The 14,366-nt window shown below is 39.9% G+C and overlaps 1 protein-coding gene and 1 long non-coding RNA gene across 3 annotated transcripts in view; one reads left to right on the top strand and one right to left on the bottom strand.

Moving 5' to 3' along the window:
- LOC108635589 overlaps nucleotides 1-12,832 on the bottom strand; it is a 48,243-nt gene extending 35,411 nt beyond the window's left edge. Inside the window, exons 1-2 of the long non-coding RNA XR_001917862.1 lie at nucleotides 12,107-12,832; nucleotides 9,002-9,099 (exon numbers count right to left, since the gene is read on the bottom strand). This is a non-coding gene — a long non-coding RNA (uncharacterized LOC108635589). The remainder of the gene's footprint in view (nucleotides 1-9,001; nucleotides 9,100-12,106) is intronic.
- The window catches only part of VTCN1 (V-set domain containing T cell activation inhibitor 1), a 75,287-nt gene that overhangs the window by 55,721 nt on the left and 5,200 nt on the right, over nucleotides 1-14,366 (top strand). The window contains exons 3-5 of one of the 2 annotated variants that reach the window (XM_005677804.3): nucleotides 2,749-3,096; nucleotides 8,092-8,370; nucleotides 11,495-11,663. In XM_005677804.3, coding sequence (XP_005677861.2) covers nucleotides 2,749-3,096; nucleotides 8,092-8,370; nucleotides 11,495-11,619 — 752 coding nt within the window. In that variant the 3' untranslated portion in view covers nucleotides 11,620-11,663. Of the gene's footprint in view, nucleotides 1-2,748; nucleotides 3,097-8,091; nucleotides 8,371-11,494; nucleotides 12,072-14,366 lie in introns of those variants that run through there. The other variant, XM_013962499.2, reaches the window with a different exon arrangement.

Below are 14,366 nucleotides of genomic sequence, written 5' to 3'. Positions count from 1 at the left end.
TTTGGCAGATCAAAAAGAGTTTCATGTGAACCCCTCAATCTGAATAGCCTTGAATATAAGTAGAATTTGGACAACTGGTGATAAAGGAGAAGAAGGAATTATAAACTGTGGGTGCAAGATGAATAAGTGTGTGTGTCAAGATGCACAGTACAATTATAACCAGTACTAGCCTGCAATATCTTGGATATTAATCTGTCAAGTAAAAACAAATAAAAAGCAAATTAAATCTTTAAAGCAATGTTCAAGAAAATGCAAAAGCAAGGGACTTCCCTGGTGATCCAGAGGCTAAGACTCCATGCTTCCAGTGCAGAGGGCCTGGATGTGACCCATGATCAGGGAATTATATCCCACATGCCACAACTAAAGATCTCATGTGCCATAAGGCCTGGCACAGGCAAATAAATAAAAAGAATAAAAAGAAAACGCCAAGGCAGAGCAAACTCTTTTCTCATGATGAGGTTCTCTGTTAGAGCCCATTTGTGAGCCCCACTGTTCTAGGATTCTGTTCAGGAAGAGATGTGTCAAATTTGTTATTACATTGAATTTTTCATGTTCTTTCTTTTATTGAAAAAAATCAAGTACTTCTTTGCAAAAATAAAAATAGAATTTTATTAGAGCAGCACAAAAGGGAAAGAAAGAAAAGGCAGGGGATGGGGTATGTTGCACTCATATTACACAGCTAAACTGCATACTACCTTCTTTCATATTTTTTCTCCCAAATCTCCCACATGAATGGCCATTCATGGCAGTTACTCCAAAGCCTCTCATTTCCCATACTCTAAAGCCTCCAAAACATCCTTCCAACTCAGCCTATGCACGTGTTTTTGTTTCCTCTGTTTCCTTTTTACTGATAATTTTTCTTCCATTAGTAGCTCTCTGTTCTTTATAATATAAATTCATCTAGCTTGCTTCTCCAGTTCTGTCCCACATCCATTACCTTCATCTGTTTATAAAGGCCTAGGAGCTAATGAGACATTTCCAACCCCTTATGGGCTGGAAGACACAAGAGGCCAAAGATATCCCTATGTTCATAATGTCAACCTCTTTAATTTGAAAAATAGCAAGTATCCTTTGCTTATGTATTTTTCCACTGAAGGCAGCAAATAAATAAATTGCTTGATATGCAAACTACAGTAGTAGAAAGTACGGCTGGAAAGGCAGCAATAAGGGCTAATATATACAGGCATTTCCTATGTGGCCTGCAGTACTTTACTTTGAAGGCCATGTTGTTAGTCTGAAGTTTACTCCACAGCCCTTGGCAATCATGGAAGGTCAGCAATTAGAAAACTGACATGGGGGACTTCCTTGGTGGTCCAGTGGTTAAGAACCTGCCTTTCAGTACAGGGGATGTGGGTTCCATCCCTGGTTGGGGAACTAAGATCCTACATGTCACAGGGCAACTAAGCCCATGTGCTGCAATGAAGATCCAGCGCAGCCAAAACAAAACTTCAGAACTAAAAAATAACAAACAGTATTTTTTTTTTTAATTGAGATGTTCAGATTGTTCTTTAAAGTCTACCTGGATGCAAAGATGAGTGGCAGGAACACCAGTAAGGAAGCTGAGAAGTCCAACTGAGAAGTCCAGCTGAGAAGTGCTCAGTACCCATCATATGTAGGACTTTCTTGGTTATAAGAAAGAGATGTTTGTGCAGACCATTATAATCGGTGCTTGTTTAAAGGATACTCAGAAGGTGCACAGAATCTAGACCTGAAAACCTTCAGGATCTAAGACAGCACTGAGATGGGGGGACTCCCTTCATTTTTTCCTCTCATGGTCTCCCCCACACTTCTTTGGGTCTGTACCACTCTCTTCTTGAGCTCAAAGACCCATCCTTCTCCTTAGCTTCACATCCAAATCACAGGAGGCTCTCAAGAATATTCAGTTAATTAAATCACCCCATAGACATCTTCAATCAGCAGCCTCCAGTACAGCAAAAAGAGTTGGTCAGTCCTTTACAGACTGAGTGGGCAACTGTAGAAGAGACAGTGGACATGGCTGTCGCCATAATTAATACTTCTACTTGGGATATGTTTGGAGAGGAGGGTGTGATTTCTATCTTCGGCCCCAAATCAACTGAGTACCATTCTTCATTATACCATAGCTAGCACTCTAACCTTGATCAAGTCACTTCTATTCTCTGTGCCTTAGTCTCCTTATCATTCAGGTGGAGATAAAAGTAACAGCACTTTAGAACTTAGCATTCTTCAGAATTATTAGCCACGTTTAGTTAACCTGAGATTTCATTTCTATGCCACTTCTGGTTAACTAAGAATAACAACTACCTTATATGGGTAATTACAGTTTGCAAATCAAGCTCACATCCATTTGATTTTGATTCTCACAAGAGCTCTTTAAGGTAAGTAAGACATATATCCTTACCTCCAATTTTTTGAAATCCAGAGATGTAGCCAAGTTTGCAAAGCTCGTAACTGACCAAACCAGAATTGGAATCCTCATCTTCAAAACTCAAGTCCAATATATTCTCCTCTTGTTTGGTCTCAAGGTTTTGGTTGCTTGCTCTCAGAAAGCTATAGAATAGCTTTTTTTATCAGCTATTGGCAGATCTGCTGTAGGTATCAAAACTATTGTCTTAATGCTCTATTATGTCTTCTTTTTTCCTGACTCTCCTGTTTTGTATATTTCTAATTTATTACAGAAGTCACTGTTTGGCTTTTTAATGATGAAGGATTTGGTGGTAGCTGTTCCAAAGCTTCCCTTGGCATTGACCCTTGTTTCCTGAATTTTAGGAAGACACTCCATCGCAGTCACTACTCTCACCTCAGCTGGGAACATCGGGGAAGATGGCATCCTGAGTTGTACTTTTGAACCTGACATCAGACTTGCTGATATCGTGATACAGTGGCTGAAGGAAGGTGTTATGGGCTTGGTCCATGAGTTCAAAGAAGGCAAAGATGTCCTGTCAAACCAGGATGAAATGTTCAGAGGCAGGACAGCAGTGTTTTCTGATCAAGTAATAGTTGGTAATGCCTCTCTGAGGCTGAAAAATGTACAACTCACGGATGCTGGCACCTATAAATGTTACATCATCACTTCTAAGGGCAAGGGGAATGCTAACCTTGACTATAAAACTGGAGGTAAGTTACTTTTGAAAAGTGGGAAAGAAGGGGCCAGGAGATATTTGAGACTAGAGAGTCTGAATAGCTCCTGAGTGACTAATATCCAACAAAGACCATCTGAAGTCTGTTAGCCGCCATCCTTGCTGTCTAAGACCCACACCAACTCCAGGAGTAACCCACTATAATACTAAGTCTTAAAATCTTCTGTTCAGGACTCTAGCCTCTTCTGAATTTCCTCATATATCCCCTGAAATATTTTTCCAAAATACTTTTTCTCCCTCAGTAGCTCTCTGTTCTTTCTCTTTAATGGTAGCCTTCAGTCTTGCTAGTGAGAGAAGACTATATATAATCTGGTCTGAGACTTTCCTGTTCTAAGTGGGCTCTGAAATCAGTGCCTCCAGGGACTCACAGCAGTGGAAACCATTATAGGAGAAGTTCAAAGGTAACTGACCAAAACAATATTATCCTATAAACTCACTAATCCTTCTCCACCAAAGTCCACACTTCCTTACCAACTAAATTTAACATTTTCTGAATTTATGTACAAGGGACTCAGATACTGTAAGAGTATAAAGATGATTAAGAAAACAAAGATAATTGTCTTCCCTTCTAGAGCCAGAGCTCATAGTGTAGAGCTCATACAGTTGAGGGTCAGGGCAGAGATAAGAAATATGTGTAAAATCTATAATAATTGTTAAAGTGTATTAAATGCTTGAAGAGAAGATATAGAATGATTTGGGGATTCAGAGATCATATCCAAATGCATAGGGAGTAAAGGGATGGGAAGGCCCCCATGGCGAGAATTTGACATTTAGTAGGAGCCTTGAAAGATAGAAAGTATTCTGAGACTTCCCAGCCTAAGTTAGTCTGCACAGGTCTTTCTTGGAACTCTCATGACATGTGTATGTAATGGTCTGAAGCACAGATCTAGAGACAGACCTGGGCATGTATCAGTGGCCTGGGCAAGGGAACCTCACTGAGACTTAGCTCCTCCATATTAAAACAGAGATTAAGAGAGTCACATCAAAGGTACACTGGAGCCAACTGAAAGGACTTCCAGTGGCAAAGCTGGAATGATCTGAGCAATAACATAAACAACATAGTATTAAATTATAACTAAGTATAAAATAAAGACACAAGTCCATTCTTACATGAGTGAGATGAAACAAATTTTCTTTACAGATGAATCCCAAATAATATTTTTAGATCTCGCCTCTTCTGAGAGGTGGAGCTTAGAACTTCCTTGCTCCCCCAACCACCACACTTAGGGTGTGTTAGTAAAGTCCAACTTCCAAAGAAACCTAGCAAACACAGCCTCAGCCAGGTGATCAAAGTTAACGTCCTTATGATTAAGTCTTGCTGACTGCATATACTCTCTGATGTGACATAATGAGAACGGCACTTTAACTTCTAGTGTTTTCCTCTCCAAAATCCAAGATCTCAGTCTAATCATGAGGAAATCATCAGACAAATCCCAATAGAGGACATCCCACAAAATATCTAGTCAGTACTCCTCAATAGAATGGTAAAGGAGAGATCTCTTCAAGAAAATTAGAGATACCAAGGGAACATTTCATACAGAGATGGGCACAATAAAGCACAAAATGGTATGGACCTAACAGAAGCAGAAGATATTAAGAAGAGGTGGCAAGAATACACAGAAGAACTACAAAAAAGATCTTCATGACCCAGATAACCATGATGGTGTGATCACTCACCTAGAGCCAGACATCCTAGAATGTGAAGTCAAGTGGGCCTGAGGAAGCATTACCACAAACAAAGCTAGTGGAGGTGATGGAATTCCAGTTGAGCCATTTCAAATCCTATAAGATGATGCTGTGAAAGTGCTGCACTCAATATGTCAGCAAATTTGGAAAACTCAGCAGTGACCGCAGGACTGGAAAAGGCCAGTTTTCGTTCCAATCCCAAAGAAAGGCAATGTCAAAGAATGTTTAAATCACCATACAATTGCACTCATCTCACATGCTAGAAAGTAATGCTCAAAATCCTCCAAGCCAGGCTTCAACAGTACGTGAACCGTGAACTTCCAGATGTTCAAGCTGGATTTAGAAAAGGCAGAGGAAACAGAGATCATATTGTCAACATCTGTTGGATCATTGAAAAAGCAAGAGAGTTCCAGAAAAACATCTACTTCTGCTTTATGACTACACCAAAGCCTTTGACTGTGTGGACCACAACAAACTGGAAAATTCTTCAAGAGATAGGAATACCACACCACCTAACCTGCCTCCTGAGAAATCTGCATGCAGGTCAAGGAGCAACATTTGGAACTGGACATGGAACAGACTGGTTCCAAATAGGAAAAGGAGTATGTTAAGGCTGTATACTGTCACCCTGCTTATTTAACTTATATGCAGAGTACATCATGAGAAATGCTGGGCTGGATGAACCACAAGCTGGAATCAAGATTGCTGGAAGAAATATCAATAACCTCAGACATGAAGATGAAACCACGCTAATGACAGAAAGTGAAGAGGAACTAAAGAGCCTCTTGAAGAAGGTGAAAGAAGAGAGTGAAAATGTTGGCTTAAAACTCAACATTCAGAAAATGAAGACCATGGCATCTGGTCCCATCACTTCATGGCAAATAGACGGGGAAACAATGGAAACAGTGACAGACTTTATTTTGGGGGGGCTCCAAAATCACTGCAGATGGTGACTGCAGCCATGAAATTAAAAGACTCTTGCTACTTGGAAGAAAAGCTATGACCAACATAGACAGCATATTAAAAAGCAGAGACATTAGTTTGCCAACAAAGGTCTGTCTAGTCAAAGCAATGGTTTTTCCAGTAATCTTGTATGGATGTGAGAGTTGGACCATAAAGAAAGCTGAGCACCAAAGAATCAATGCTTTTGAACTGTGGTGTTGGAGAAGATGCTTGAGAGTCCCTTAGTCAGCAAGGAGATCCAACCGGTCCATCCTAAAGGAAATCAGTCCTGAATATTCATTGGAAGGACTGATGCTGAAGCTGAAACTCCAATACTTTGGCCACCTGATGTGAAGAACTGACTCATTTGAAAAGACCCAGATGACAGGAAAGATTGAAGGCGGGAGAAGAAGGGGAAGACAGAGGATGAGATGGTTGGATGGCATCACCAACTCAATGGACAAGAGTTTGAGTAAGCTCCAGGAGTTGGTGATGGACAGGGAAGTTTGGCGGGCTGCAGTCCATGGGGTCACAAAGAGTCAGACATAACAGAGTGAGTGAACTGAATTGAACTGAGTACTCAAAACTGTCAAGGTCATGAAAAACATGGAAAGACTGAGAACATGTCACAGACCAGAGGAATCTAAAAAGACATGACAAATAAGGGCAATGTGACATTCTGATTAGGATCCTCCAATAGGAAATGGACATAGTAGAAAAACTGATAAAATTCAAATGAAGCCTGGAGTTAATAGTAATATATAAACAATATTAATAGTTTCTCAGTTTTGACAAATGTGTCATGTTAGCGGAATATTAGCAGAAACTGAGTAAGGAGTATACAAGAACCCTCTGTACTATCTTTGCAACTTTTCTATAAATCTAAAATTGGACTGCAAGGAGATCCAACCAGTCCATTCTGAAGGAGATCAACTCTGGGATTTCTTTGGAAGGAATGATGCTAAAGCTGAAACTCCAGTACTTTGGCCACCTCATGTGAAGAGTTGACTCATTGGAAAAGACTCTGATGCTGGGAGGGATTGGGGGCAGGAGGAAAAGGGGACGACCGAGGATGAGATGGCTGGATGGCATCACTGACTCAATGGACGTGAGTCTGAGTGAACTCCGGGAGTTGGTGATGGACAGGGAGGCCTGGCGTGCTGCGATTCATGGGGTCGCAAAGAGTCGGACACGACTGAGCGACTGAACTGAACTGAAAATTATTCCATGTACTTCCCTGGCAGTCCAGTGGTTTAGACTCCACGCTTTCAATGCAGGGGGCACCGGTTCGATCCATGGTTGGGGAATTAAGATTCCAATGCTGCAGTGCATGGCCAAAAGATAAACAAAATCATTCCAGAATTAAAAACTTATTTTTTAAAGTGGTCACAATAATAGATATACCTGAGACTGTTTTGTCAAACAAATGAAATAATGTCCAGAATTTGGTCCACAGCCCAGAGCACACCCTCAATAAATGGTGGTTCATTGTCATGTACACTCAGGTTCCCACATCATCTCCCAGGAGTTCATTCCTAACCTGTTCCAAGTGTGTGAGTCTAGTCTCCCCTGCTATGCTGCAGGCTCTTTAAGGGTAGGCCAAAACTGTCCTTCCACTTCTCACTCAACACCAACACAGTCCTGGGCAAAGGAAGATGCTAAACATATTAATAATGTGTGTCCTGCCTTTCTGGCATGATAAACATTTACTGCCCAAAGTCCACAACTTAACATTTTTTACAAGTGTCTCTCTGCCTAGATAGATGAGGAAGTTAGTTTTAATTTCAAAATGTACTTGTCAGCCCAGGGAGAATTATCTTAGAAGAAAACAAATGCCTGTCTTTATTCATGGATACCAGGGCAATCCCTACCCAAGCAAACTTCAAATCTCCATGATGACAAGTCCTGTGTGTGGAATTTCTGTGGGTGATAGGTGAATGCACTTTGTTTCTTCCTTCTCCCTTCCCACCCTTACTTTACCCTCCAGGCCGAAAAATACATAAAATTCAGGAGGCTTCACAGGTGCCTGGGAAAATAAACACCGAACTTCCCTAGCTAATAAAATTTTTTATATGATCACTGGAACTCCTCTTATGTGGAAAAATTTATCTGTGTAACATTACATCTAGAACATAGGTCCTCAGAGTTTGTGATATTGGCCAGAATGTTGTGATATATAGCAATACTATGAGCAAATCACTTTTTGCATCTATAATACAATGAGCCATACACAGCCCACTGGGAAAGTACTGAGTCACTTCAGTGTCTTTGTTGTAAGACCTAGCACCTCAAAGGCTATATTGTCTTATCATCCAACCTTGACATCTGTCCTTTTGACCTGCAGCCTTCAGCATCCCAGAGGTGAACGTGGACTATAACGCCAGCTCCGAGAGCTTACGATGTGAGGCTCCCAGATGGTTTCCCCAGCCCACAGTGGTCTGGGCATCCCAAGTTGACCAGGGAGCCAACTTCTCTGAAGTCTCCAACACTAGCTTTGAGCTGAACTCTGAGAATGTGACCATGAAGGTTGTGTCTGTACTCCACAACGTCACAATCAACAACACTTACTCCTGTATGATTGAAAACAACATCGCCAAAGCCACAGGGGATATCAGAGTGACAGGTGGGCTCCTTCACACTTGTGGTATGAGTTTATTGCGGTTATGATCAAGTATAAATTAAAAATTTGATTTCTTTTACAGATATATTATGTACCAGGGTATAGAAAGTCTCACTGAGACCTCAATCACAATTCCAGTTGAGACTGCATTATGTAAGAACTAATACAAAACAGTCTTTATGGCCTACGGAGCAAAGCTGACAATTAGTTTTCATTTGTATGCCTTCTTACTGCCTGGAGAGCAATGCTTAGGATTCTGAGGCCCTGTCTAACTCAGAAGGATTGCTTTGGTAAAGCAGTATCTAATAAAAAAAAAATCATCTACTTGAGAAAAAGAGAGTTCTTCCACTATCCTGTGGAACAAACTGATGACTGTACCAGTTAGAACACATTTAGTTGCCTATAACACAAAACAAAATCAACTCAGGCCTAAGCTAAAAGGGTATTAGGATATCTCATGAAACCAAGGTCAGGAAGTACAGTATGACTTTAGGAACAGCTGGAACCAAGAACTTAAATTCCATTGGTATTCTTTGTCTCTCATTTCTAGTTTATTCTCTAGTAAATTCTGTCTTAATTTACTCTCCTTTTGTTTTAGTCAACAGGGAAAAATATGGTTGCCAAGAGTTCTTACCTTTAAAAGTCTCTTTCGCTCGAGAGAGTGACTAGACTGAAGCTCAGTCCCTCAGTCTGACTTGACATTCCCAGGAAGGCTCAACTTCAGTCAGCTACCTGTTTAGACCAATGAGACAGTACTTGCATGAAAGGCCTTCCCAGAAGAGAAGGGAGAATAAAGTGTTAGCCATTTAAAACAACGAGTGTTAACAAGAGTATCTCAGTTTAGATCTCAATTAAATGCTCCAACTATATAACGGATGCTCCTAATAGAAATGGCAATAACTGAACAAACCACAGAAATTGAGCACAGCTTTTATTCAGTGAGCAGTTTCTTTTTCAGTGCCTGCTTATCGGATACATTAGAACGAGTGTTCCATATACCAGCAGGAGGACTATATACAACTTTTAGAAGTGTGACATAGCTCAAAAAGCAACATAAACTAACATAACTCCTTTTTACCATGTGCAGGGTAAGTTTTTAAACAACTGAAAGAGACTGTGAGGTTTATATCCTGTGTTCTCTCATTGCTAACTGGGGTCACTCACTCCACAAGTATCTATTGAGTGCCAAACACATGAAAAGCAATTTGTAAGTCCTACGAAACACTAAGATGAATAGTGCAGTTGTCATAAGAGAAGTTAATCAGGGTGAATACGGCGTCTAGGGGAAAGAGTTATTATGAGTACAGTGGCTCAATAGATGAGAAAGAGTTCAAGCTAGGTTTTGAAGGGAAAAAAATGACTTTAATAGACTAGAAAGGCATGAAGCCAGGAGCCTATATCAGTGTCTGGGGGAGAAATTACAAGGATCTTAACTTGGGCAGTGACAATGGGAAGGAAAGCGGGAAGAATCAAAGGTTAATGAAGAAAAGAATCTACAAGCCTTGGTAACACAAATGTGCAGGCCAAGAGAAGGAATAACTTGAAAGGGGCCTGATATTTCTACCCAGATTTCTTAGGAGGTTAGTACTGCTACCAAAATCAACGATAATGAAAATGCAGGAAGAGCAACGTGTTTGGTAAGAAATTAAAGATTTTAGAGATGCTGTGTTGAAGGTGTCCACTGTGAACAAATGCAGAGATGTCCAGTGCTTAGCACATGACCCAGCACATGACAAGCCTGGGGGAGGCTGCTTCATCCCTACGCCACAGACTTCTTCCACGGGAAGAGTCCCATACTACCAGTGTAACCCATCTAGTCTCTCTCTTCTCCCCTCTTTCCCTCTTTCTCAGAGGAGGAGGAATTAACTCACCCCATCAGTGAGTTTATTAGGGGAAGCATAAGTGGCTCAACACAAGAGCTGAGCTGCTTGTGTTATTCTATAACATAAGGAATTATGTTCCTTTCTCTCTAGCTAACCAGAAATTAGCTCCTCTGAGTCATCAGTTTTCAGGGGCAGGATTTGCCCTTGCAGGAGAAAGCAGGGCCCGGTCTTAAGATGCCTGCAGCCTACTTCCCTGCAGACAAAGCATAATTCTTTATTATCAGCTTTATCAGGAATAAAGGTGGTTTTAGTCTTCCGGTTGCCTCACTTTTTTCATCTTACTCTTTAACTGGTTCAGAGCTCAGTGGGGGAGAGGGTGTTTATTGGACTCCTCTGAATTCAAACAACAGGCACTCAAAAATATTTGCTGAATATTACATTTTTAAACTAACATACAGTAGTAGTAATTATAAATACAGATGTGGAATTTAGGACAGAATTGGGGCTAAGGAGGTGGATTTAGAAATGATCAACTTAGTGGAAGCAATGTTTATTAGGCTTGAGTGGGGTTACTGTTATTTTTATAGCTAATACTTATTGAGTGCTTACTATGGGGCTAGGTTCTATTCTAAGTGTTTATACATATTAACTCATTAATCCTCATAAGAACCCTAAGAAGTTGATTATTATTTTAGCCTTATCTTATAGATAAAGAAACTGAGGCACATATAGATTAACTTGCCTAAACTTGCCTGAAGTCACACAGCTATTAAGTGTCAGCGTGAAATGAACTAAATGACACTGGACTGTCTAGGGAGAAAATGGAGTAAAGAATAATTTAATTCTTCACTTTGGCCTTTCTCTACTTCAAAATGAGAACAATATTTTCTCATTACTTGGTAGTGCTGTGATGAAAGCAAATGACACAGAACCTGTAAAGGTCATTGTCTAGAGGGAAAAAAAAAATGTGTCTGAAACCAAGGACTGGCGGTGGCTGTTGGTTTAGCCTATTTTTTATTTGGTAACCAATAGCAATCTGTTTATTGGCATCATTTTTCATTTGGCTGAGTGCTCACTGGACTGGAAGAGAGAATGGGACATCTCTCAAGAAAGGGAAAGCTCTGCTTTTAAGACAGTTACAGAAAGGTGGAGAATGGGTTACAAAATTTCCCCCAAATTAGGGCACAAGTTATATTAGGAACAACTCGTTCTTCTTTGGGGGTACTTTTCTTTGTTAACCAGCCATGTGAAGAAGACATCACCTTTTCCTCCTTGATCCTGAACTTTTTTCTCTTCCTTTACAGACTCAGAGATTAAAAGGCGAAGTCACCTACAGCTGCTGAACTCAAAGGCTTCCCTGCGTGTCTCTGCTTCTTCTGCCATCGACTGGGTACTCTTGCCGCTCTGCTTTTATCTGATGCTAAAATAACATACCTTGGTTACACAGAAACATGCAAAGTCATTGTATGACAGGTGAGATGAATCACAAATGGTGTTGGGGATCCTCTGTGTATGTTTGTGCTCGTGTCCCTAACAAGAATCAAGCAGCCCCCAGCATCAGCCTCAGAGAGAAACATTAATAATGTCAGGGTAGTAGGCACTATTCCCACTGCAATTGTAAAAGGTAAGCACTTGCTAACAAAGAGTATAGACCTCCCTGACAGACTTACAGGAAAACCAACGCTATACAATTCAAGTATTCGTATAAGTTCAAACACCTTTTCGTTTATTGAGTCATCCTTGAAGGAAAACAGCTTACTGAAAGCGAAAGAGCTACTTGGCCCTGACTCATTTCTCTGAATTTCACAAAGAAGCATGACATGAGCATAATCACGTAAGCAGCTTCTCCCCACCCAGCAGCGCCCACCCCTCAACAACAAAGCCCCCGTTGACTAGAGACTGGACAAAGCACTCACCAGCTGGCCTTCCTGCTGAGACTTCCCGCTGTCCCTTCAGTCCTTCGGCTCTGATTATTGGTAGGACATTTTCTTTCTAAAGATTCTTCTGTATGCAGGATTTGCATACCACTGAGCTTATGAAGTTACAGTCAACACTACCACTTTACTCAGTGGACTGCCACCATGCACCAGGCTCACAACCTTAGAGCTATTTTTGTCCCCCATCTGTCCTCAGGTCAATTTGATACCAAGCTGTACAGTATTTGCCCATATCTTTCAGACTACCCTAATTCAGCTTCATCATTTTATGCCCCAACTAGCTCTAAAATCTTGTACTTATCTTTCCTCTCTTTCGGGTTATAGGAAACAAGGAGCCAGAATTTAAAAAATTCAAATGCTATTTTCATCATAGCATTCCTTTACTCTGCAACCTAAAGTGACTCTCAGGGCACTGTCACATCAGAGTTAAGTCCTCAGCTCTGCAGTCACACTTCTCTAACTTTTTCTTCTTAAGTCTCCTCCTTCTCTCGGCTATCTACCACTGCTCTCTGTCCTTGCTCCCTCTCTCTCCCTTCTTGGGAATCTCCTCTACTCTATGGTAACTCAGGTCCACACTTCCTTCACCCATTTCCTAATGGTCCTTTTATTTCACATCCCTTTGGTGAGCCTGTATAATTTGTAGTATCTTACACTCTCTAAGGCACATATATTCTTTGCCTAGATAAGTCCTCAAAGGCAGGCAAAAATCTGTTAGCTGCTTTGCTTTTTTGAGTATGGTAAAAAAAAAAAAATTATTTATTTTTTAAAAATAGTGATTGAATTAAAAATATAATGTTATATATGTGGATAAAGGTAGTACATGAATATTATAAAAATTGCAAAGATTACAAAAATTGCAAATAATTAAATTAGAGGAAACTCTTTCTTTTGGGGCTGCTGTGGGGATCAGGTCAGATCATGTTTCCTGAGTTAAGCTTGTTTTGCTATAAACAACATGCGTTTGTTGTATAGATTTTTGTTTGCACAGATTTTTGGATTGTGTTTTCATTTTCATTTATCTCCAGGCATTTTTAAAATTTCCTCTTTGATTTCTTTATTGACTCATTGGTTGGTTAGTAGCATGCTCTTTGGGCTCCACATGGAGGTTTTTTTTTTTGTTTGTTTGTTTTTTTGGCAGTCTTTTTTCCTTATAGTTGACTTTTAGTTTCATAGCATTGTGATTGGAAAAGATGTTTTTACATGATTTCAATATTTTTTTTAATTTACCAAGGCTTGCTTTGCTGCACAGCAGCATGTGATTTACCCTGGAGAATGTTTTATGTATACTTGAAAAGAATATGTATTCTGATGCTTTCAAATGAAATGTTAGGTAAATATATATAAAATCAGTAAGGAAACACTAGCCTTAAATGACACATTAGACCAACCGGAGACTTTATACTGTCTGGATGACCTGTCCATTAACGTAAGTGAGGTTTTAAAGTCCCCTACTATTATTGAGTTACTGTTAATTTCTCCCTTTACATCCATTAATATTTGCTTTATGTATTTAAGTGCTCCTATGGTAGGTGCATATATATTCGCAATTGTTATATCTTCATCTTGGATTGATTGTTTGATCATTATATAGTGTCCTTGTTTCTTATAACAGTCTTTATTTTAAAGTTTATCTCATCTGATGTAAGTTTTGCTACCCTAGTTTTCTTTTGATTCCAACTTACGTGGAATATCTTTTCCCCCCCCTCACTTTCAGTCCCTGTGTGTCTTTAGATCTGAAGTGAGTCTCTTGTAGGCAACATACATACAGGTCTATCCATCCAGCCACTATTGATTGGAGCATTTAGCCGATTTAAATTTAAAGTAATTATTGATATGTATATTCTTATTGTCATTTTTGCTAATTGTCTGGGGGGTTCCTTTTGTTAAGGCTTTTTTGCCCCTTTCTTCTTTTGTCCTCTTGTGATTTGAGGACCATCTTTACTATTATGTTTGGACTCCTTTTACTTTTCTGTGCAGCTAGCATAAGTTTTTGGTTTGTGGTTACCATGAGGCTTTTAAATAGCAATAAAATATACACATGATTGTATTAAGTTGCTGATCTCTTAATTTCAAAGTACAACTCTGCATTTGGGCTCTCCTCCCGTCTTGATTACTGTTTTCGATATCACATTTCACATCTCATTGTTTTACGTATCCCTTAGCTGCTTACTAAAGATAGAGATGATTTTTACCGCTTTTGTCTTTCAGCCTTCCTACTAGCTTTGTGCATGACATGATT

Source organism: Capra hircus, chromosome 3 (assembly GCF_001704415.2).
Source record: "Capra hircus breed San Clemente chromosome 3, ASM170441v1, whole genome shotgun sequence".
Classification (NCBI taxonomy): Eukaryota; Metazoa; Chordata; class Mammalia; order Artiodactyla; family Bovidae; genus Capra; species Capra hircus.
This window is presented reverse-complemented; position numbering and strand designations above follow the sequence as displayed.